Genomic DNA, 24,670 nt, shown 5'->3' on the forward strand with positions numbered 1-24,670 from the left:
TGGAATTGCAACAGACCGGCACAATAAAGAGTTATGTACGGGAATACCAAGCCTTGATGTTGGACATCATAGACATGACCGAATCAAATAGATTGTTTCATTTTCTTCGGAGTTTGAAGACATGGCCAAGGAATGAACTGCGTCGGCAAGGTGCTGGTGATCTCTCTTCTGCCCTTGCTGCTGCTAAATGGTTGGATGATTTTCAGACAATTCTGAGAAGCGAAATTTCCCTACGTCCACCAATAATGATTCCAGGCCCAGTAAAGTGTATAAACCCACAAATGGGGGAAGGGATAGAGAGACAAATAGTTCTTAAAAAGATAAAAGAGCGCCCATGAATAGGGAGTGGAGGGGCAGACGAACGGGGGGTGGAGAGCGTCAACCGGTCTCATGTTTTCTTTGCATGGGACCGCATCGAGTGGCAGAGCGCCCTAAACGAAAGACTTTGAATGCTTTAAAGGCCCTTCGAGGGGAAACCAAAACCCCGACAGCAACCCCAGAAGAACAACAGAATATGGTAGGAGCATTGAGATTTTTGGGAGCATTAGAGCGCCAAGTAGTTACCAACAAGTCTCAGGAGAAGGGCTTAATGTACGTTGATATACTTGTGAATGGAAGGAAAATCAAGGCCATGATTGATACAGGGGCCACCCATAATTTCATTGCTGATTCAGAAGCCCAACGGTTAGAATTACAAGTAAATAAGGATGTGGGGAAGTTAAAAGCAATGAATTCTCAAGCGTTAACCACGGTGGGAGTGGCATGCCAAATGGGGTCATGGTCTGGAACAGTTGATTTCACCATGGCACCCCTCGATGACTTTGAAGTGGTATTGGGGATGGATTTTCTTAAAGTGACACGCTCAATGCTGATCCCAGCTGTGGATTGTCTTGTGATAATGGGAAGTACATCTTGTGCGGTCCCCGCTACCTACAACAATTTCGATGAGGGGAAGTTGCTTTCAGCCCTCCAATTCAAGAAGGAAGTAAAAAGGAGAAAACCTTCTTTCATAGTTCTACCAGTAGTCTCAGAAGATGAAGAGATAAGGAAATATCCAGTTGAAATTAAGGAAGTTTTAGAAGAGTTCAAGGAGGTAATCCCGGAACAGCTACCTAGGGTTTTACCACCTCGACGACAGATTGACCACAAAATTGAGCTTTTGCCAGGGGTAAAGCCGCCAGCCCGTGCCCTTTATCGAATGGCACCGCCTGAGTTAGCTGAACTTAGAAGGCAACTGAATGACCTAATTGCAACAGAGTTCGTCCGTCTTTCAAAAGCACCTTTTAAGGCCCCATTGTTATTCCAGAAGAAACAAGATGGTAGTTTGCGCTTGTGTGTAGATTATCGTGCTCTTAATAAGGTGACGGTTCGCAACAAGTATCCCATTCCACTGATTGCCGACATTTTTTACCAGTTAAGTACAGTTAAATATTTCACTAAACTAGCTTTGAGATCGGGATATCATCAAGTGCGCATTGTAGAGGGAGATGAATCGAAGACCACTTGTGTCACCCGATATGGAGCATTTGAATTCCTTGTCATGCCTTTTGGGCTAACAAATGCACTTACTACCTTTTGTTCTCTAATGAATCAGGTTTTTCGGGACTACCTTGATCAATTTGTGGTGGTTTACCTTGATGACATAATGGTTTTCAGCGCATCCTTAGAAGAACAAAAAGATCATCTTCGGAAGGTTTTTCAAAAACTCCAAGAAAATCAGTTATATGTAAAAGGGGAGAAGTGTGTTTTCGCTCAAGAGCGTATTAAATTCTTGGGGCATATCATTGAGGAGGGCTAGATACGGATGGATTCAACTAAAGTACAAACCATCAATGAATGGCGAGCACCTACATCCGTTAGAGAACTGCGATCTTTCTTGGGCCTAGCCAACTACTATCAAAAGTTTATAGAGGGGTACTCTAGAAGAGTTGTATCGTTAACAAATTTACTGAGGAGGAGGGTACCATGGGGGTGGACAAAAGAGTGTCAATCAGCATTTGTTGAATTAAAGGGAAAGATTGTAGGAGATCCTTTGCTAATCCTTCCTGATGTGACAAAGCCATTTGAAGTACAAGCAGATGCCTCTGACTTTGCATTAGGGGGAGTTCTTTTGCAGGAAGAGCATCCAGTTGCTTTTGAAAATAGAAAATTAACGGGTGCCGAACGAAACTATACAGCACAGGAAAAGAAGCTTCTTGCAGTGGTACACTGTCTCCGAGTGTGGAGGCACCATCTCTTGGGGTCCAAATTTGTGGTAAAAACCGATAATGTGGCAGTTACTCACTTCTTGTCACACAACTTGTACTAACTTCAAAACTAGCCCGTTGGCAAGAGAAGCTAGCTGAATTTAATTTTGATTTTGAATACAAAGCGGGGAAGACAAATGAAGTGGCCGATGCTTTAAGTAGAAAAACCGAATTGGCAGGATTGAAACTCATCGGTCATTTATCAACTACTGGTGTTACCTTTGAAGAATCTTATCAAGGAACATTTAAGTACAGACCAGCAGGCGCAGTCACTGAGCAAACTAATAGAAGAAGGGAAGACATGACAATTCTGGGTAGAAGATGGACTGATAATGACTAAAGGCAGGAGAGTCTATGTGCCCAAAGCTGGAAACTTGAGAAAAACCTTACTAAAAGAGTGTCATTATACATTGTGGGCTGGTCATTTGGGATGACGAAGAACTCATGCATTGATTACACAGGGGTACTATTGGCCGAATATGCAAGATGATGTGATGAGTTATACCAAAACTTGCTTGATCTGTCAACAAGACAAGGTAGAAAGAAAGAAGACCTCAGATTTATTGGAGCCATTGCTATTTCTTGCCACGCCATGGGAGAGTGTCTCTTTGGACTTCATTTCCTCGTTGCCAAAAGTAGAGGACTATGACACAATTTTGGTGGTGATTGACCGGTTCTCAAAGTATGCAAATGTCGTACCAGTCTCGAAGCCATGTTCAGCAGAGAAGACAGCTCAACTATTCTTCAAGCATGTGGTTAAATATTGAGATGTTCCAGAAAGCCTAATCAATGATAGGGATGTCAGATTCACGAAGGGATTTTGGGGTGAAGTCTTTCGCTTGATGGGTTCAAACCTTAATCTGTCCACCAGTTATCACCCACAAACAGATAGTCAAACCGAACGTTTTAATGGGATGCTGGAAGAATACTTGCGACATTTTGTTAACTCCAATCAGAAGAATTGGGTTACTTTACTGGACACGGCACAATTTTGTTTTAACTCTATGAAATCTTCTACGACTAATAAAAGCCCTTTTGAGATTGTGACAGGTCAACAACCGACTCTCCCGCACACTCTGGATGGTCCATACAAAGGAAATTGCCCGAAAGCATACCAATTCACGAAAAATTGGTTGCAAAACATCGAAGTCACCTGAGCTCAATAGAAAAAGCATCAAAGCGCATGAAGAAATGGGCTGACAAAGGGAGACAACCACAACAATTTGAAGCTGGAGATCTGGCTCTTGTAAAAGTGCCGCCAGAGACATTTCGCTTTCTTCGCGGTAAGGATAAAAGGTTGTTACGCCGTTACGAAGGTCCAATCAGAGTGATCGAGAAGGTGGGACATGCATCTTATCGGCTTGAACAACCTGAGTGGATGAAAAGCCACAGACGTCCAGTCCATCCCGTATTTCATGTAAGCAATTTAAAGTCATTCCACACAGATGAAGCAGATCCGCACCGACAAAAGATAAGGAGATCAACAATTTCCAGAAGGCAGTCTGTAAACAAAGATGTCCAGAAGATCATTGCAGACAGAGTCGTCAATGCAGAAGGTCGCCAACAATAACAATTTCTAGTTCAATGGCTGAGACTAGGGGAAGAAGAGAATAGTTGGGAAAAGGCAGAAAACCTTCAACATGTCATACAAAAGATTGAAGATTTCATAAATTCGAAAACAACGACATCAACTTCAACATCAAAAGAGTGAGAAGGCCTTCTACAACACATCGACAAAGATGTCGATAAATTGAGTGGAGGAGGATGTTAGGGAGTGACAATGTAATGGGGAAAAGGGGGAAAGAGATACTGTTATAATTGTATTCTCCCGGGATTTAGAATGAATATATGATTATTTGTGTTATCGTTTTTATGGTTATTCTCTTGTAGTTGAATAATACAAGTAGTCATTTTCATTGTGGTGTTTTGTTGCCTTGGATTGTGATGCCTCTTATTGTTATAGTCTTATTCAGTGTATAAGAATAGAGTGCTCGTGTGATATCCTATTGTTCCTTGTTTTTCTTAAGTATTGAGACTCACCTGGTGCTCGTGCTTGTAGGCTTGAACGTGTGAGATTTGGTTGACTTGTCGAGGGAGAGTTCTCAACGAGTGTCACACGGCCCTTACTTGAGTCCCATTTTGGGGGTCCGTGACACATAACCTAATTGCCAATATCATTTTCACGAGAACTTCCCTTATCGTCGGACCTTACCCCATGCATCATCACCTTTACCTTGAAACTCCTCCCCAGTCCCCGCACCCTTCTTGATCCTTAATCAACCCCCCACCCAAAAACTCATCATTAGCCAATGAAAACTCACCAGTCTCATGACAAAAGCAGCCCTCTTCCACTGACAATACAGAGATGTCAGCCAGTTTCCTATGCTTTTCTGAACCCTGTATATTGCGCGCTAACTTCTGTACTGTAACATGCACCTTATCCTTAAGACCTCAGCCCTAATCTGCAGAGTAGAAGAACCCGTCTTCTTCTTCTTCTCCAGTTGGAAGACAGATCTAGTCGAGGAGCAAGAAAGTATGCTCCCAAAATGGATCCCTGACCCATGTTTTAGAATAATGGGCCCAATAGTTTTCTAAAGTACATCAGAGCAGTGGGCCTGATTTAGACGCCCTCCAGATTCTTAATTTGGCCTTGGTTATTCAGAACCCACAATGGATCTTAGCCCCATTAGCTACTTTATTAACTCTCCATTTAAATCTTGTACACTAGAGCTCGACATTTACCAACTAGGTCAACTCTTTGGCACACTTCAAGCTACAAAGAAATCCATGGCTAGCCATCTTCCTCAGTCAAGGGCCTAAAATCCGAAACAAATGTTAAGGATTCAGGCCCAGCCCAACACAATTCAACCCGACTTAGATTAGTCACACCCTAGCCGCCTGTGTGTCACATCAATTGTCTTCCTCAGATAGCTGCCATAGTTCTCTACTGGAACATGCTTCAGCTTCACCACACATTGAACAAACAAGAACATTTTGGAACCTCCTAACTTCCTTCCATGACTGAGCTCTTCACTGCACAGCAGCTACAGTATCACCAGAAGGGAGACTTCCTTCTCTGTTCCGACACTGTTCGAAGCTCTTCTGCAAAATTCCTCCACCCACAACCACGACAGCCAACTAGAATAAAGATAGTAAATCTGTTGCAGTTCCACCTCAACCCTATTTCCAAAAACTTAGCAAGAATCTAGTTTCCACATTAAACTCCCTAATCTCCCAACCACCAAGGACAAGCCTTCTACAACCCATATGGCTGCCTCTAATGAAATCCAAACCAGACAACTACATGTTGGATTTCATATGAACAGAAGCACAAATCCACCATTTCCCATTTTTTCCTAGGTGCAAATTGAAGGATTTCCCTTTGATCAGTACAGAATGGTGAATGCAATTAGGGGTGTACAAAAATGACCGAAAAACCGAGAATCGGAAAGAACCATTTCACATTTTGGTTCGGTATTTCAGTATCGGTTTTCGGCTTCGGTTTCGGTATTTAATTTTTTAAATTCAGTTTTCAGTTTCAGTTTTAGAAATAAACCAAACAAAAAAAACCAAAAACCAAAACACATGTATCATTTAAATTTTATATATTAAATATTTTATTTTATCTTTGCATTTATTCTTCAGTTTTGTAAATATTCATATTTATTGATTAAAAATTAGTACATTACATTATAATTTTATATATTAAGTAAATTTTCTGCTTTAAAATTATTATATTTCCAAATAATGATTTTAAATGCACTGTAGTGGAAGCATTTATATGGGGAAGAGGGTATATAAAGTTGTAGAGGAGACCCAGATCAAATCATCCAATGTGGGAACAGGAATTGGGGATAGAGGAGAGCGCTGCTGCTGCATGCTTGGGACTTGGGACTTGGGACTAGGGAGATGTTTGTCCCACATCGGAAGCTCCAGAAAATATCAGCCCTTGGGCTTCCTTTAAACCCCACTGCCTCAGAAGGCCTTCAAAACTCCTCCGGTCCTTGCCTGTGGGCCTGCTCATTAGTGGGCTGGCTTGCAATATGTGGGAAATTTTCACACTGGGCTTACCACGAGTAAAAGTTTTGTGCCTTGGTGTTTGCCAGCTGTGATGTTCAGTTAAACACCGAACCAAACCAAATAATTGCATTAACCATTTCCGAAAAAACCGACGGTATTAGTTCGGTGTCAGTTTGCAATTTTGATACACCAATTTTTTCAGTTCAGTTTTAGGCTAGGGAACCAATTACACACCTAAATGCAATAGTCTCCCATGGCAAGAGATCACCATAGCTAAACAAAAACAAAAAGGAAATGAGAGCTTCATGGGAGGGGAGAGCAAGAGCGCTCTCTTTATGAATTGACTAAAAGATAGATTATTAAGAAGCGGGAATGATTGGATAGGATCCTTCCTGGTAAAGACCACACAAAAATGATGTTCTATTTTGTTTAATATTTTCCTGTTAGCATAAAAATTCTTCCCCAAGTTTCCATATGGAAAAACTTACTAGCAATCTCTATGGATAAGAACAGATTAGGTTGTAGCCTGTAGGAAATCCATTTGTAGGCTATCAACTGGCAGCAAGTATCCATTACTCTAGGGTGTAAAGATGCATAGGGAAATACAAACTGGAATCTACACACAGATTATCTTTTTGACTCCTAATAAATTGGAAACACTCCCAAGTCCCAAGACAATTTTTAAAGAAAAAATTGCAAATCATTAGTCACTTATCCACCTAAAGAAAACTATAGCAACTGCCCCAATTCGACCTTGGTTAACTCCCCAACTGGACCTTGGTGTTAAATGAAGTTATTTTATTTCCGTAATAATTGTTGCATTGTTTAATAAAAGAGCGACTTTACCATTCTAAAGCAAAAGGAGTCTTTTGTATCATTTTTCTAGAATAATCTCTATTTTTGTGCTAGAGTGAAGAAATAGGACATGTTTTCCTTCTTTTCTAATTTTCAGTTTTTAGCTGTGGCAACAACTGAAAAAACCAGATTTTTAAACTTTCACCTGCTGTGGCAACCCCCAATACTTCTAGTATCTGAAGTTCACTTTCGTACATTAAATCATTATGTAAACAATTTTTTTAATTAAGTACTCTTAAAATTAAAATATTCCTAAAATCTCTAAAATTTTCAAAAAATATTTTCACTGTTCCCCGGCATTCATATTTCATAAAAAATAGGATTGTACTTGGGGTAATAAAGAGAGCTTATCTTAATTTATGCATTCTCCAAAATTATTTGTAATGTTTAATTTATTAAAAGTTAATGGCAGTGCCATTGAATTGCTTAGTAATTGATGAAAATTTTCTTGGTGACTGAAGGAATGTATGATAATTAATTGTTATTAGAAAAATGATGACGCTTTCAATTACATCTTTAATTTGTTTCAGTTTTTGGAATATAACCAAAGGAGTTTATTTTTAGTTAGTTTGTGTTTCTGATGTTTGTTTTCATAATTTTTCAACTTGTCAGATACCCTAAAATTTTAAAGATAGAACATAAGATTTCTGAGAACCAATGTTTTGAAGTGAGTTCTAAGTAGGAAGAAGCAAAAGCAGCATAAAAATGCATGGTTCAATAAAGCAGTGTGATATGAGATCTCAAAGATGTATCTTAAGTTTTACACCCAATATTAAAAAATATTTTGAGAACGAAGCATTTTTAAGGCTTTCCAAGTAGAGACAAAAAAACGTTCAATTCAAATGCTTCTCCATTTAGACTATGAACCATCTTGTGCGAGAATTCCAGCTCAGTATGAGTACATTGAAGTGCAAAGAATAACTGATTGACATGACTGGAGACCAGACAGAGATGTTTCAGACGAGAAAGCAATAACTTATTTTTCTTTTTCTTTTTTTTTTTATAAACAAATAATGGTACTAAAGGAAGAAAGAAGAATTATAATCAAGAAGAAAAATCTAGGGAGAACAAGATGTCCTCCCATTACAACAAAAAAGCAACTAAAAATAAGTTAAACACAAGACAAGTCAAGAAAGTAACACCAGCCAATCCCGATGCATGTCTTCAAAAGAAACAAGCAGAGAGAACCCACTTTCCAAATGCCAAAGGAATGCCAAAAAAGACCACACTGCTCCAAAGCATATTACTGGAATTGACAACACCTTTAAAGATTTTGGCATTTCTTTCCAACAAAATGCACTAAATAATAGCGAGAACAGACTCTACCACCATAAAGCTTTCCTCTCCTCTCTATTACCAAAGTCTCCAAACATAGTAGTACAAAAACATTCCAAAGAGAATGGGCATCAATTTTCTCCAAATACCCCAAACAAATTATTCCAAAGTCCCTAAGGGACAATGTAAAAAAGAGAGCATGTTTCCCCATTCCTGAAGAACACAAAAATCAAAAGTGATAGGACCTTGTTTGGCCTTCACTTCTGAAGTAGATCATTAGTATTGATTTTCTCAAGAATCTCAGTCCACAAAAAGGGCCTTGATTTTGAAGGATTTTTAGCTATCCAGATTACATGAAGGCCAGAGGTGCCAACATTAAGGTCAAGAATCAAATGAGAAAAAAAAAATTTGCACGAAAAGCTCCCAGAAGAATCAAGATTCCAAACATGTTTATCACTCCCCAACTGGACATGAAAAAGACAAGCATGATGGACAAAGAAGCAGGCGCATTAGTTTCTCTCTTATTGAGATTCCTCCCAAAATGAAAATCACAAGAAGGCCACCCTCTAGCAAAATGAAGAAGACCGCAATAGGAGATTCATGAAGATTAGATAGACAAAACAAATGAGGGAACCAATTGCTATAACGGATGTTAGAAAAGAAAGACCAGTAGATTTGTGACATAAATTTCGAAGGATGTGAGCAAGTGATTTTAACTCCTGCAATAGCATCCCATTGATTTTGCGGAAGACCAAGTTTACTGCAAATACTTTGTGCCAAAGAGAGTTGGATTCTAAGAAAAAATGCCACAAACACTTCCCCACCAAGGTGATATTTTTAGACACCAAATTACCTAGACCCAGGCCTCCCCAACATTAGACCTACTCTGTTCCACCCTACTAAATGATCTCTCCCCGCTTGCCATTGTCCAAACACAAGAAATCTCTCATCAACTTCCCTAATCTCAGGGCAACTCTCACCAGAATTCTTAAAAAGGATAAATGATTTGAGGGGATAGAAGAAAGACAAGTATGAATAAGAGTAATGCGACAACCAAAAGTGAAAAAAGCTCCCCATGCAACCTCCTAGCAGTTCTCTCAAATATCAAGCCCCAAAAGGAATCAGCTGTAGGATTACCCCGTAAAGGAACTCCTCAATAGGTAATAAGCCAACTCAAAACACTGCAGCTTGATAACCTAGCAAAAAGGCCTGGGTCCACACCTAATCCCACCAAACCACTCTTAGAGAATTTAGGCATTCAATACTATTTCAATTCTTAAAAAGCCATTTATTGCCTGGTAAAATATGTGGAAGCATCTTAATGAGACAAGTTTTCAAATTTCAACAAAAGTTAAAATCATAACATACTCGACAAAAATTTAGAGTTGTCCAAAAATTCCAGTTAAAATCCCATTGGAGCAGGAAGGAAAACAGAATCGAAAAAATGAGATATCTGAAAAAAATTAATAGCAACCAACATCTGGTTCCATCTGGAAATAGGCATTAATGAACTCTGCTTTACCATTGCTTCAACAAAAAAGAAATTAGGATGTGTTCAAAAGCAACCTTTTTGAAGGGCAGGAAACAGGTTAAATCACAATAGAGCATAATTCATGGAAAGAAGAAAGAATAAAATGGGCAATTCAACTCACTTCCAGAATTTTTATTATGAAATGTAACAGATTAGAACAGTAATAGGCTAATAGCATCTTGAAAAATCAATCCACTATGAAATGTAGTATATTATCAAAGAAATTCAACTCTATCACAATCCATATATTTAGGCAGTCTAACAGAACGACAGCCAGATTGTTCAAATTGGGATATAATTTAAGCACTCTTTAAAGCAATATCATGCCACAAATTTTTATCAAACAAAAAAAATGTCCTTATAGAAATTAAAACAACAGAGAATAGAATACTGTTAGTCCATACATACATATATATATATATACTTGCATTAAAAAACAAAAACAAAAACAAAAAATAATATATATAATATATACTTGCATAAAAAAACAAAAACAAAAACAAAAAATAAATAAATAAATAAGTGGAAGTATGTCTGCATGCATGTGTATCTAAAAATGATTACCAGATTAAAGGGTTACCTGACGAATTTGCTTCAAACATCCACCATCCTCTCCATAAATTACAGGAACAAGAGATCGAGGTACAATAACTTCTACAGTGGTGTTTGTGATAATAGCAGGCTGGTTTCCTCTGTTTAGATACAAATAAATAAATAAATCAATGATATTACCTGCAATCAACAATGGCATATCTAGAAAAGAAGTTGAACAAGATATAATGTAAAACTAAAATTCACCCTCCAAATCCAGTGTTTCTTCTTTGAGGAATTCCTGCATAGTCAGGCAAACCTAATGGACCAGCACCTTCAATTAGTCCCTACAAGCCAATTCAGGAAACAAATAACTTCAAAGCTCGAATAAAGGAATTGAATAAGAAAACATTAAGGCAACCCTACTCAAATCAGGCCATGTAGTACTCAAGTGAGAATCTCATGTTCATCCACACAAACTATTGTAATGAAAAATTTAGCAGAACAGAAAACACTAAGATACCTGAGGACCCCATGGGGCTGAAGATGGTTTTCTTTCAGCTATCTGAGGAGGTATGACTGGCCTGTGAATATTGGGCATAAAAGGAGAACGTTCATCATGAGTGTGGAACCCACCATGTGGAGGTAAGCCACCAAAAGCATCAAATTTGTGGAATGACGGGCCTAAATTGGAATACATTCCAGGCGGTGAAAGTTCCCTCCTTCCCATATATAAAGGAAATGGTGGTACTTGATCTGGAAAAGCTGCGTTTGAAGGATGGTTGATAGAAGGAAATGCATCACGATCGAAATGGTGCCGCAGCCTAGAAGTTATCTGCAAAAGAGCCTCTTGTACTGCTTCGAATTCCCCATTTACCTGTCATAAAATATCATACACAAATTAAACAAATTAAGCAGAGAGCACATAGGCATCAAGGTCAAAATTCACTAGAAATAATAAAGTAAAAGGTGCCCATACAAAATCATAATTCCATCAGAATTCACATTGTCACAGTTAACTTAAAAATGCAGGGAAAGAAAAATGAGTTCAACCTTGACACTTCATCATGCTTAAAGAAGCACACAATAATACATATACCAACAAGCATAGATACCTGAACTACTTCTTCATTTTCTGAAGCACACTTTGGAACCTGTTCCTTCCCCAATATACGAATATGAGCCCCAGATAGCTTCCTCATTTCGGCAATGATGGCACCACCTTTGCCAAGGAGGCAACCTATTTGATTGGAAGAAACCAAAACCCTAGCTACCACTGACTTCTCAAAGTTATCAGGTGAAACCCTAACTATCCTGTTCTGAATGCGCAGCACTGCCTCTTGTGCAGCAGATATCCTATCATCAGGATGCTGCATCAGTTGATCTGTTGTCAGCACTCTAAAAGAACTTGCAAATAAAATAAAAACAAAAACAAAAAAAAAATCACCGACCCAAAGAACATATAACAACAAAATTTATCATATCTATGTAAAAGCCTGAAACCATACCGCTGGACCAGATATGACAATAATACGATCCTCCGAATCAGCAACTCCTTCCAGAACTTTGATCTCACAGCCTGTATCAAGCTGAACTTGCTTAATTATTGTTCCTCCCTTTCCAATTATACTACCCACCTTGTCATCAGGACATAATAACCGAAAGATTAGGATATCCTGAGGAGGCTTCATTCGACCAGCGACACCACTCTCATGAAATTTAGGAATCAATGATGGAGCAGCAGAATGATAATCAACACCATCACGAGGCCCAGCAACAAAGGACGCTCCTTGAGCAGGGAAGGGAAAGCTTGTTGGTGGGAATCCTTCTAGCCTTGGAAGAGGATGACCCTGTGAATGAGATGATGACCCAGTAGAACTGGCAGGAAAAGACTCATGATCCCGAGGGGCATTCTCCAAAAGCTGTTGAGAAACCAACTGCAGAGCTTTCCTAGCTGCATCTAAGCCCCCTGTTATCTGTATGGGAAATAATAATGACCAAATAAAACCATACGCATCAAAAAAAAATATGTAAATTAATATCAAGGTGAGCACAAATCAATTTTAGAATATGCACACATTGCCTCCATCCAAGACAACTTCATTGACCATTCTAATTGAACTTGTGATGATAGTATGTGCCTAATGATGATGCAAAGCACCAAACTGAAGTTCACCATAGTCAATCAATGCATTCAAGTATTCACTTATTTCCCCAATCCAAGATAGCATCATGACCATATGCTAAATATCACTTACGCTTTCACAAAATTTAAACTTATCATATCTATCCTCACCTGTAAAGGCATAAAAGTCATATTTATAACAATATGCCACTCATGTTATTAAACTATTAAGTAAATTCATTAAACAGAAATACATATAAATAGGGCATACAAATCTATTAAATTAAATTAACTTGTATTATGCATCAACTGAGATACCTGTTTATTTAGAAAATCAATGTTTTTTAATTAGAAAAGGACTTACAAAAAATTTTGCAGGAAGCATTGCTGCAATACCTTACAAAATAGTGAAAATAGAAAATTATTTGAATAAGGAAAAATTACCAAATAAATCTTCACTTTATTTATTATAGATAATAAACCTATGATGCATGTGTACTTATGCAAGTTTTCGATGCAAAATAAATCATCAGTCAATTCTAAATAATTAAAATAACTCCAACCACCCAAAATTAGGGCTTATTATGCAATTGAAATGGCTGAGTTAGTATATTTTATAACAATATTCTTAAAAATATAAATACCATCAAAACATCAGCCCAATCTTATCAAAACCACAAATAATCATTGTAACAATGCAAAAAAGAAACTGCGTATAGGTCTCCGCAGCAAACTCTTGGTTGATTTGTTAATAAACCTTTGAACAAAATGTAGTTCCAGCACAACAAGGAATGAGGTGCACATGAATATTTTCAGAGTAAAACAACTTTTCAAACTATTTTCCAATTTGTGATTTATGATTGGAACATAGCTAACCGGAATACTGTACATTTCAGGTCGTGGTACAGGCCATGGTTGGTTTGCACTTGAGATTGTAGTTCAATTTCAAGCATTTGCTCAGGTCACTTACTAAATATTTGAAGTGACATTACTGCATCTTTTGGCTGGAGGAGAGAAGTGGTCTCCGCATCTCTTGTTTGATTGCATTACTGATGAGGAGACAAAATAAATGCACTTTTCTGTATGCTCTACTAATGAGGAAAAAATGGGGGGTAAAAAGTTATTTCTCTCAGTTCGTTTACTTTAATTAAGAGAGAGAGAGAAGAGAAGTGGGAGGGAAAAAGGTTCATTAATCCTGCTAATGTCTATTTGGGGTAATTGATATATGAACATATAAATATCTAGTAATTTTAGAATTTAAAATGGCAAAACATTCAATAACAAAATTGGAAATTTAATAAAATTGCCAGGACAAAGCCCAAAAGCATCAACAATTCAACATCAAAAGAAAAGAGTACAATAAAAGATTTCAAAGTATAAAATCTAAAAATCCTCCTCAATCATCAGTCATCACTCATCATCAACTAAGTCCGTGAAGATATCATCATCTTCCTCTTCATCATCAGAATTGTTTTCTCCAACATCTTTTTCCTCTTCCGTCTCCTCCGCACTATCCACTTGGATTTCATCCTCATCTACAAGTTCCAACATTGTGGTCCAGCCCCTAGTACTGGTTGCACTGCTAGATGAAGCTCTTCCTCTTCCTCTAGACGATGATGGCATATTTGCACTTATTCTTGATCTAGTGTGATGCGGGGGGTTATTTAGTCCAACAGCTCTAGCAACAGAATCCCAAGTCAAAATATCATCTTCAAACACAAGTTCATCATCCTCATCGGAATCACCATCCATCCTACTAATTAACCACTCATTACTATCATCAATGTCCTTAAGGAGGATGGGATCAATGGTGTCACGTTTTTCATATCAACGCCTCAGAGTTCAATTATATTTCACAAATACCAAATCATTCAAGCGTTGCTGGGATAGCCTATTTCTCCTTTTGTTATGAAACTGCAAAAGGATTAAAGTAATATGGTAAATAATGATTCTAAAAAGCTGTAAACTGGAAGTTCTTGTTCTTTAATAATTAATCTACGATATACTAATGACTTACATGTTGGAGTATGCTCCAATTTCTTTCGCAACTGGTAGCACTACACGTAAGGCTAAGAATTTTCACAACAAACTTTTGCCAGTTTGGAGTTGTTGATCCAAATGCTATCCACCATTGCGCTGTTATAAAATAACTTTTAAATGAATACCAACTAGGTAAATAGCAAAAATAATTTTAAAAAGAAAGAGGTAGTACAAATGCCACTTTACCTGGGGCATTTGTCTTCCTTTGTCTCACTACCAAACTAATTCCAAAGATGCCACTAGCGGCATTGTATTTTTCCAGCTCATTTGAAAATATATCTTGCATTTCAAGGGTTGGCAGTAACCTTGCAATACATTTGTACAAACCCGTCATAATTTCTTCATCTTGCAAAATGTTGGGGTTTGAATAGAAAAATTCTGGATTCAAGTAGTGTGCAGCTACATGCAACAGTTGATGGAGTTGGCATCCCCACCTCGTATCAATAATTTCGAATGCCTCCTTGAATTTATCCTCTCTCTCGCCGAAAGCCTTAGCTATGGCTTTTTTAGCCCTATCCATTGCTTCATAAATGTATCCCATTGCAGGTTTCTTTTCCCCATCAACAAATGGAGTACACGAACAAGTGGGTCTGCTAACTTAAGAGCATAGACGATAGTACTCCAAAAAGGTAGGCATCAAAACAATACTAGCTGCTCTTTTGCCAGCTGCCTCCTTTGCCCATTTAGTAGTATTCCAATCTTCAAAAGTAAACATTTTCCTCAAGTTGTTCTTTTGAAGGTGGATTGAACGAATGGTGATGAAGGTAGTTACAAATCTTGTAATTGCAGGCCTTAGTAACTCCTTTCCCCCAGTGAACTGTCTCATCAAGTTCACCACACCAACACGGTTATAAATATAACCATTCAAAAAAATTGCCCTTTTCAAAGTTGCATGAATTGAAGACATCTTCCCAATATCCTCCAAAATTAAATCGAGGCAATGAGCAGCACATGGTGTCCAATATAAATGTGACATCTTTGCTTCCAACAATCCCCCAATTCAAAATTAAGGAATGAAGCCATTAAAATATTAAAATAAACAATATATACACTATAGAAAGTAGTTCTAGAAATAAGTTCTTAACTGCTGCAAAACAGTTTGAAGCATTGTCAGTTACTACTTGAATCACATTTGATTCTCCAATTTCCTCTACCATCGCATCAAGTAATTTGTACATTCTATCTGCATTCTTGACAAGATTAGAAGCATCAATAGACTTGATGAACACTGATCCCCTTGGAGAGTTCACTAAGAAGTTTATTATGTCCTTATTAGCAACTGAATCTCTCCAACCATCAGACATAATTGAGCAGTCATATTTTGCCCATTCCTCCTTATGGACCTTCAACAACTCTTTCATTCGACTAACTTCCTATTTTAGGTAAGGAACTCTCACTTCATGATAGCTAAGTGGCTTTATTCCAAGACCATATTGTCCAATCGATTCAAGTGCCACTACAAAGCTGCTCAGACGTACAGCATTAAATGGTATTCCAGCATCACACATCCACCTAACAAAATCTCCCATTACCTTTTTTCTTAGTTCTTTCTTGCACACCTCATTTATTGATGTTTGCTTCATCTTCCCTTCTTTCCTAGCTTGAGCCGCTTTCTTTGGATTGGGACTAAAAAACAAGTCTATAGGCCCCTTCTGTTTTGGTTTCTTCAAGTTCGATTGGTATGATTTTTTACTTCCATAACCAGAAAGCACTCTCTTGCCACAAGTGTCAATTTCTTGAACTTCATCTTCTTCATCTTCACCATAATGATCTATATCATCAAAGTAGGGCAATAGCATGGTTTTAAATAAAGGTCGCAACCGTTACGTAACGCCGTTACGTAAAGGTTTTTTGGGTTACCGATATCGTTACACACCGCGAAATCGGTGGGAAGAAAAATCACGGCCGTAGCGGCCGTTACGGACCGCGACCGTTATGTAAAGGCTGCTATGGCCGTTACGTAACCGCTACAGGACTGTTACACCAAAAAAATATTTTATTTTTTACTTTTTCTTCTCACTTTTTCTCTCTCTTTCATATATCATTCTCAATATACCAAGTGGCAAGAGGTGGAAAAGATTATAATGAGGATGACAATTATACAAAATTTACTTTTTCTTTAAATACTCACAATAGATGCATTAATTAACAATTTCAAAATACTAACTTGTTAAGAAATTTTTTTTTAATAATATTAGTAATGTGATATTTATGTTCTTTATTTTTCAACTTCAACCTTCTTTCTTTTCTAGTTATTTTATATTTATATTATTCGTATGTCTTATGTGTCTAATAGATTAATGGAGTGTATAATGTATTTTATTTTATTAATTCATTTAGCACACATAAGAATTTATCACAGATAAGAGCAATGAGAAGTATAAATACGCGCACACACGTAATTTTCTATCAATGATGGTTTAAAACAAATGTAAACTTGTTGCCCTTACCAAATAACTTAGTTACTCGAACTAAAGGATCCAAAATACACTAAAACCCTTTCTAAGAATGGCCAAAAGCTTAAAACATGCAAGTACGCTAATATGCACAAGGTTGTGCGTGCTTAAAAAAAATTCACAGCCGTTACACCCGCTTCCCGTTATGTAACTTCCGCTACTCCTGCTTCCCGTTACACCTGTTACCGTTACGTTACGCTACCCGCTACCGCGATTTAAAACCATGGGCAATAGCTCATTTACCTCTTTTTCCATATCTTTCTTCAACATTTACTCTTTAATCTCCTCACTTACATGAGCAGGGCACTTAGAGCATTCTTTCACATTTCAAAATCCTCCGACAATGTGTTGTTTTGCCCGAAATATTCCTCCCCTTGTGACTTTACCACAAAAATTGCAAGTCAAATTATTTCCATTTTTCTGATCATCCAAATGTGCATACTTCCATGCAAGATCTTTCTTTGTCGAGGCCTCACATCCAAAACCAGAATCCATTTAAGATTTTAGACTTCATATCCTAACTGAAAAAACAATGTATCCTATATTTCAGGCAAATTAGGCAATAACTAATTTTGTATTAGTAGCTAATAGCCTAATCTAGGCAATAACCCATTTAAAATTTAAGACTTATATAATGCATTTCCAAACAAATTAAAAAACAGTAGCTAAATTTCAATAAAAAGAATAAATATTATGTATTAGTTATAAACTTATAATTTATAAACTTACATTAATTAAACTAAATATTTAATTAGTAATTACATATAAAGAAGAAGAAAAAGAGTAGCTAAATTTCAATAAGAATAAATATTATGTATTAGTTATAATTTATAAACTTACATTAATTATACTAAATATTACAAATAAAAAAACAGTAGCTAAATTTCAGTAAAAAGAATAACTATTATGTATTAGTTATAATTTATAAGCTCACATTAATTAAACTAAATATTTAATTTATAAGCTTACACATAAAGAAGATGAAGAAGAAGAAGAAGAAGAAAAAGAGAAGCAGCAAGCAGCAGTCAGCAGGACGCAGGAAGAAGAAGAAGAAGAAGAAAAAGAAGAAGAGAAGCAGCAGCAGCAGAAGAAGAAGAAGAAGAAAAAGAAGACTTACGAAGGTTCAAAGGCTCAAAAACGAGCTCGCTGCTGGTTCGAAATGTCGAAGACGACGTGACGAACTCATGTCGTGTTCAAAGGCAGGCAGACGAACTCGCGAGCGCTCCTGCTGGTTTGAAACGAAGACGAAGTCGCGAAGGCTTCCAGCTAGTTCGAAGGCTCGCAGACGAGCTCACACTGCTGGTTAGAAGGATCGCGAAGGCTGGCTCAAGTCGTTCGACCGTGCAAGACGAACTCACGAAGGGCTTCGAAGGGCCAAAAGGGGCTAGGGCTCTATTCGTTCGAGTCGATTGAGAGCTACGGGTCTGGCTTGTGGGCCTGTGGCTATTTCTCTCCTTTAAATGACTAAAAATTCACAAGGTGTGACTCACTGCACCTGTCTCCCCATTGTGCCTCGTCTCGCCTAGCGTCGCCTCTTGCAGGTCACCTCGCCCCACCCGATTTGAGGCGCAAGCCTCTTCGCCTCACTGCGCCTTGCGCCTAGGCACGCCTTTAGCTACCATGCTTGTACTCAATTCACATTTATGACTAAGTCTAATATGATCCACCAGTCATCTTATTCCCACACTCCACAACAAAATAGAGTTGCAGAGCAGAAAACAAACATATTCTCAAAGTGACTCAAGCCCTATTGTATCAAAAAAAAATGTCAACAAAATGACTATTAAATAGGGAAAAAGGCATCAAGGTGATGCTACCCAAGTACAATAGAGAGAATGAGAAGTACACAACCGAAATTGCATGGTGTCAAGAAAATCAAGCAATACATTGATGTCCCTCCCACTCATCTTATTGTGCCAATTAGAAATCATAGCTAACTAGCAATCTTTGACAAGCCACAAAGGGGAAGATGTTCCCTCAAAAGCTCTTCTGTTTCTTTCCCTTTAGACAGTCCAGAAAACAGCAAGGGGGATGAGGGAAATAGACTTCCTTCTAGATGTCCTATTGTATCAAATGAATGTCCCCAGAGTATTCTAAAGTGATGTCATACTCACTACTTGCTCTTTCATCAATAAAATGCCATCCTCTATCCTTGGTGGTAAAATTCCATATTCATGAAGCCTAAGGCTCCTTTGTTCTCACTTCCTCATATATTCAGTTTTGTGTCGTTTGTCCGTTAGTTAACTCCAGGAACACATAACTTGGATCCTCATGCTATCAAATGTATCTTTTGGGGCTATTCTTTTAATCAAAAGGGATACCGATATTATAGCCCTACTTTACATTGATTCTTTGTCTCTACTAATGTCGCATTTTTTGAGTCTACACCATACGATTCCGATTTCTTAAGTTGTGTTGGCCTTGATTAGTCCCTTCCTCTGTCTAGCCTTGTAGATAGGACATATTATCTCCACTCAATGCTCCTACATCTTCATCTAGTTTGAGTCCTTCTCGTTGCTTGGATTGTCCCAATTTGCAAGAGTACACACAACAACTCAAGGGAGGAGACTCGAGAGAGCCTCCTCTAGCTTCCACTTCCATGCCTCTAGTTCCCTCGTTAGACGATCCTATTTCCCAAGATGTTGATCCTCCTATTGTTGTTCGAAAAGGTACATGCAATTGTACCCAACATCCAATCTCTAATTTTATTTGTTATGATTTCTTTTTATCCTCTTATTATTTGTTAGTACGCATGTCTTCATTGCTCATCCAAAATCTATTTATGAAGCCCTGTCCCATTCTACGTCAAGGATTGCAATAATGGAAGAGATGTAGGGGAGGGATTGACAATTCTAATGCATATTCAGTCATACTAGCATGGTCCCACTAATTTGGATAATGATTCTTGGGAGATGAAACCTCTTCCTCCTAATAAGTCTGTGTTTGGTTGTCGTTCGGCGTACACTATGAAGATAAATCCAAATGGGTCTGTGGTTCAATTGATGGCCCTCCTTTATTGCTAAGGGATATACTCATGTGTATAGTTTGGATTATTCAAACACATTCTCCCAGGTCACCAAACTTACTATAATATGTTTGTTCATCTCCTTAATCACCACTTGTCACTGGCCTCGACATTAGCTAGATGTGAAGAATGCTTTCCTACATGGTAATCCTCACGAGGAGGTCTATATGGAACAACCACCAAGGCTTGTTGCTCAGAGAGAGTCAAGCTTTGTGTGTTGGCTCAAGAAATCATTGTATGATTTAAAACAGCCTCCCAAAGCATGATTTGGTTGAATTAGTGTTGTATTACTTGATTTTGGCCTCCGATAGTTTGCAGTAGATCACTTTGTATTTTAACGTCATATTGAATCCGAAATAATTCTACTTATTGCGTACGTGGATGATATTGTGATATTGGTGATGATCAACGCATCCAATGCCTAAAGCATTTTTTGTAGACTAACTTTCAAACCAAGGATTTGGGACCATTGAAATACTTTTGGGTATAGAAGTATTGAGATCTCAAATGAGGACCATCTTGTCACAAGAAGAAATAAGTTTTTTATCATTTAGATAAGATTAGGCTATTGAGATCCAAACTTGTTGATACACCTATGGATCCTAACAGTGAGTTATTGTCAAATATGGGTGATTTGTCGCCTAACCCAAGACAATATTGGAGACTTGTTGGAACGTTGAATTATCTCATAGTCACTTGATTGGATATATCTTTCACAACAAATGTTATAAGCTAGTTTCTTCATTCTCCAAAAGCAAGTCACTGGGATTCAGTAATTCGCATCTTGAGATACCTCAAAGGTGCACCTGGGAGAGGTCTCTTATATCAGGATCGCGGTCGCCCTTATATTCAAGGATATAGTGATATACAAATGAAGATTGGGTTGAGTCACCTTCCAATAGAAGATCCACGATAGGGTGTTGTATCTTTGTTGGAGGTAATTTGGTTTCTTGAAAGAGTAAGAAACAAGTTGTGGTCGCTAGGTGAAAGTTTTGTGTCAAAGTATAGCACCATGGCTCACACTAAATGTGAACTTGTTTGGTAAACATGTTGGGAGAACAGGGTTTCCACATCCTTTGTCTATGGAGCTGTTGTGTGATAATCAAGTTGCTATTCATATTGCCTCCAACTTGGTCTTACATAAAAGGAGAAACCACATTGAAGTTGATTGCCACTTTGTTTGGGAGAAACTTGTGAAAAAGCTCATTACAACCACTTATGTGAAGTCTGATTTCCAGCTTGCTGATTTATTCACTAAAGCCTTGGGGGGTGCTCATATTAATATGCTCCAGCTTGGAGGGGAATGCTAATGGTTATTTTGGTCAGTTAGAATTATTAGTGAGTGCTAGTGTTATGTTCATAAGCATGCGTAGGAAGGGTATTATAGTCATTGGTGTATACTTGACATATATTATAAGTAGAGGGAGAGACCTATCGCTGTGATTACGCATTTTTTGTATGCTCTACTTATGAGGAAAAAAAGGGAAAAAAAAGTTGTTTCTCTCAATTGATTTGCTTTGATAAGGAGGAAAGAGAAGGGGGGGAAAAACTCCTTTAATCCAATCAGTAAAGAATTATAAATAGATCAATTATTTAGTCTCTACTGGAGATAAGGACTGCAAATTAGAAATAGATGGACTTTCGATAGAACCAATGATACATTGCTATTTTAGCTACTCTAAAGGCTTGGCCAGTTACTCAGAATTCTTGATTATCCCATTTACAAATAGTAGCAATGTACAGTCAAATAGGATGCTGGCATAAGGGGATCAAGAAAAACAAAAGTGGGGAAACATGGAAAAATAGAAAGAAAAGTGCACTTTCTCTCCTGTCTTCTTTTCTCTTCTCTCTCCGGTGAAAGATTCTTTTATCTTCTTTCCACTTTTTTTACAACCAAGTGGAATGCAAATAACTACAATAATACCACTTATTTCCTCTATTTCTTTAATCTGTAACTATTTTGTGATTCAATTTTCTCAGCAGCTCAAATTTTTCTTCTATTTCTTCTTATTTTACTTGAATACATTTTGAGAAATGGTAGCCACTTTTGACAATCACGATCATGTATCATCACATCACATCTAGGACACAATAAGTACTATGAAGTGAAAGCATGACCATACATCTTTTCCATATTCAATGCTTAAGAATGCAACAAGAAAGTAAAAGAGCAACACCAGTTAATGTCTAAATTGCAGGCAAACTAATGGTCCATGAATAATGTATTTAACAAGTTCACTAATGAAGTTTGCAGCTAAAAACACATGCGTAAAAATACGAAACATGACTTCTTACCAGTTAAATCTCGTTATAGACATTTTCTGACAACTTTTACATTCAAATAGTAATTAGATAATACACCAAATTTGAGGCTAACAGGTGTCATTAACTGAGCGTAATTGAAATAAAATATCACCAGACGATACCTGAACTAGTTCATCTGAAGGCGACGCGCAAGCAGGAAGCTTGTCCCTGGGAAGAATTCGAATCTGGGCACCACTTTCAGCCGACATTTGCTTGATTACACTGCCACCTTTCCCCAATAAGCAACCCACTTGATTGGAAAGCACAAGCAACCTCGCAACATACGCAGCAGACTTACTGTTTTCATCATCCCCTCCATCTGTCTCTGATTCTCCTTCAACCATTCTTTCAAAAACAAGTAACAGAGCCTTCTGCACAGAAGAAGTGCCCTTTTCAGAATGCAAATCTTCCACAGGAACAGATTCCTTAACCTCGTCTTTCTCACCATGCTCCTTCTCATCAACTCCATCTTCAGTTTCTGCATTTGAATCTGGACTCTCTTCCCCATCATCTTTGCCAACCTCATTGCTAACCTCAGCTCCTTTATCAGAACCTACTATAACAACTATTCTCTCCTCACATCCAGGAACAGTTTCCTCAACTCTGACTTTTGCACCAGTTTCTTGTCGTATATGTGATATGATCATGCCACCTTTTCCAATAACACTACCAGTTTTGGATGCAGGACACAGTATACGAAAAACAATGGAACCAGGAGAGATTTTCAATGACAGATTATGTGAATAAGAACCAGCAATCTTTTGCCACTTTCCTTTGCCATTAGGCTCGGCCAGTCCCCGATCATATGATCTCTTGGAAGGAGTCAGTGAAAACGACATATCTACAAAATAAATAGCAAAGCTGCGACAATGTGATCTGCACAATTAAAAAGTCAATCAAGAACATGAAAGTAAATACAGAGAGCAATGCAGCTATGATCAAAAATCAAATATGAGAATGGATGCTTTTAGCATTCAAAAAAAAATTAAATTTATAAAGAAAAAAGACAACATCATTAATTGAACATGCAATTAATTGATGAACTATATTATAGCAACATCAACATGAAAAATTCTAAGGGCCTGCTTAGCTGTGGAAACAGTTTTCAAAATAATTACAAAAAATTCAGACTATTTTTCAGTTTTGCAACATTTGCATAAGAAAAAACCGGAAAACAATAAAAAGTATTAGCATTATTGACTAGAGAAAACAGTTTTATTTTCCATTTACATTTTTCCAAGTAATTACCACAACAACAACAACAAAACCAAGCCTTAGTCCCACTAAGTGGGGTTGGCTATATGAATCTTTTTCCGCCAAAAAAAAAAAAGCCACCTCGCTTTACAATTTTCTAAGTTTGTGTAGGAAAGTTGGAGAACATCTTTTTATTGATTTCTAGATTTCTAACTTCTTGTGCAATTTTTGAAGTAGAAACCAAGGTGTGATTTTAATAGCCATAATGGTGCACTACCGCAAAGCTTTCCCATCCTCTCCCTTGCCAAACCCCCTAAACATAATAGTACAAAAAACCTTCAATGTGGAGGGGCAAACCCAGTTTCAACCAAAGATACCAAATAATTATTCCAAATGGCCAAAGTGAAAAGGCAATGATGAAACCAATGAGAGCAAGTCTCTCCACTCCTCAAAAAAAGGACACAAATATCAAGAAAAGGCCTTATTAGGTCTTCTCTTCTTAAGCAAGCAATTGGTGTTGATTTTATAAGTACTACACTCCAAATAAAAGCTATTATTTTTTAGGGAACTCTAGAGCCCGTTTAGTTTTGGGGAACAGTTCTCATTTTCCATTTTAGTGTTCCAAACAATTACTAAAAGGTTAGCTAATTAATCAGTTTTACAATATTTGTATGCAAAAAATACAAGAAGAAGAACAAGTTGCCTTAAGTCCCACTAGGAGGGTTCGGCTATATGTATCTTTTTCCAACAATTCACGTAATCAAGGACATTTTCCTCAGCTAACTTAATAGCTATTAGATCCCTTCTCACTATCTCATTCCCCGTTATTTTAAGTCCACATCTATCCCTTCTACTTCCAATAACAACAACTCACTCTTCCTCACTGGTGCACTACTTGGCATTCATTTCTACTTTTGGATATGTTGTTTCTTAGTCGCATAAACATTCTGATCCATATAGCATGGCTAGTCTTATAGTTGTTCTATAGAACTTTCCTTCTAATTTTATAGATATTCTACGATCACACAACACACACCTAAAGCAAACCCCCCCCCCCCGACTCTTCGC

General features: G+C 37.6%; 2 protein-coding genes across 6 annotated transcripts in view; both read right to left on the reverse strand.

Annotated features, from left to right (window-relative positions):
* Positions 1–24,670, reverse strand: part of LOC131161274 (KH domain-containing protein HEN4-like) — a 38,839-nt gene that overhangs the window by 8,120 nt on the left and 6,049 nt on the right. For 3 of the 5 annotated variants that reach the window (XM_058116920.1, XM_058116917.1, XM_058116921.1), the window contains exons 2-7: positions 22,531–23,284; positions 11,967–12,434; positions 11,574–11,828; positions 10,982–11,335; positions 10,726–10,805; positions 10,508–10,619 (exon numbers count right to left, since the gene is read on the reverse strand). In XM_058116920.1, the coding sequence (XP_057972903.1) occupies positions 10,508–10,619; positions 10,726–10,805; positions 10,982–11,335; positions 11,574–11,828; positions 11,967–12,434; positions 22,531–23,247 (1,986 nt within the window). In that variant the 5' untranslated portion in view covers positions 23,248–23,284. The remainder of the gene's footprint in view (positions 1–10,507; positions 10,620–10,725; positions 10,806–10,981; positions 11,336–11,573; positions 11,829–11,966; positions 12,435–22,530; positions 23,285–24,670) is intronic. The other 2 variants (XM_058116919.1, XM_058116918.1) reach the window with 1 other exon arrangement.
* On the reverse strand, positions 13,865–14,886 carry LOC131161277 (uncharacterized). The gene is made up of 2 exons (XM_058116923.1): positions 14,601–14,886; positions 13,865–14,497 (listed from the first exon to the last, which is right to left on the reverse strand). The coding sequence occupies exon 2, from the start codon at positions 14,333–14,335 to the stop codon at positions 13,994–13,996; it is 342 nt and encodes a 113-aa protein (XP_057972906.1). The 5' UTR covers positions 14,336–14,497; positions 14,601–14,886; the 3' UTR covers positions 13,865–13,993.

This window comes from Malania oleifera, chromosome 8 (assembly GCF_029873635.1).
Source record: "Malania oleifera isolate guangnan ecotype guangnan chromosome 8, ASM2987363v1, whole genome shotgun sequence".
Lineage (NCBI taxonomy): Eukaryota > Viridiplantae > Streptophyta > Magnoliopsida > Santalales > Ximeniaceae > Malania > Malania oleifera.

What these genes read in the sequence shown, in the direction of transcription:
- LOC131161277 (XM_058116923.1), bottom strand. Translation starts at nt 14,335, where the DNA reads ATGGATGGTGATTCCGATGAGGATGATGAACTTGTGTTTGAAGATGAT.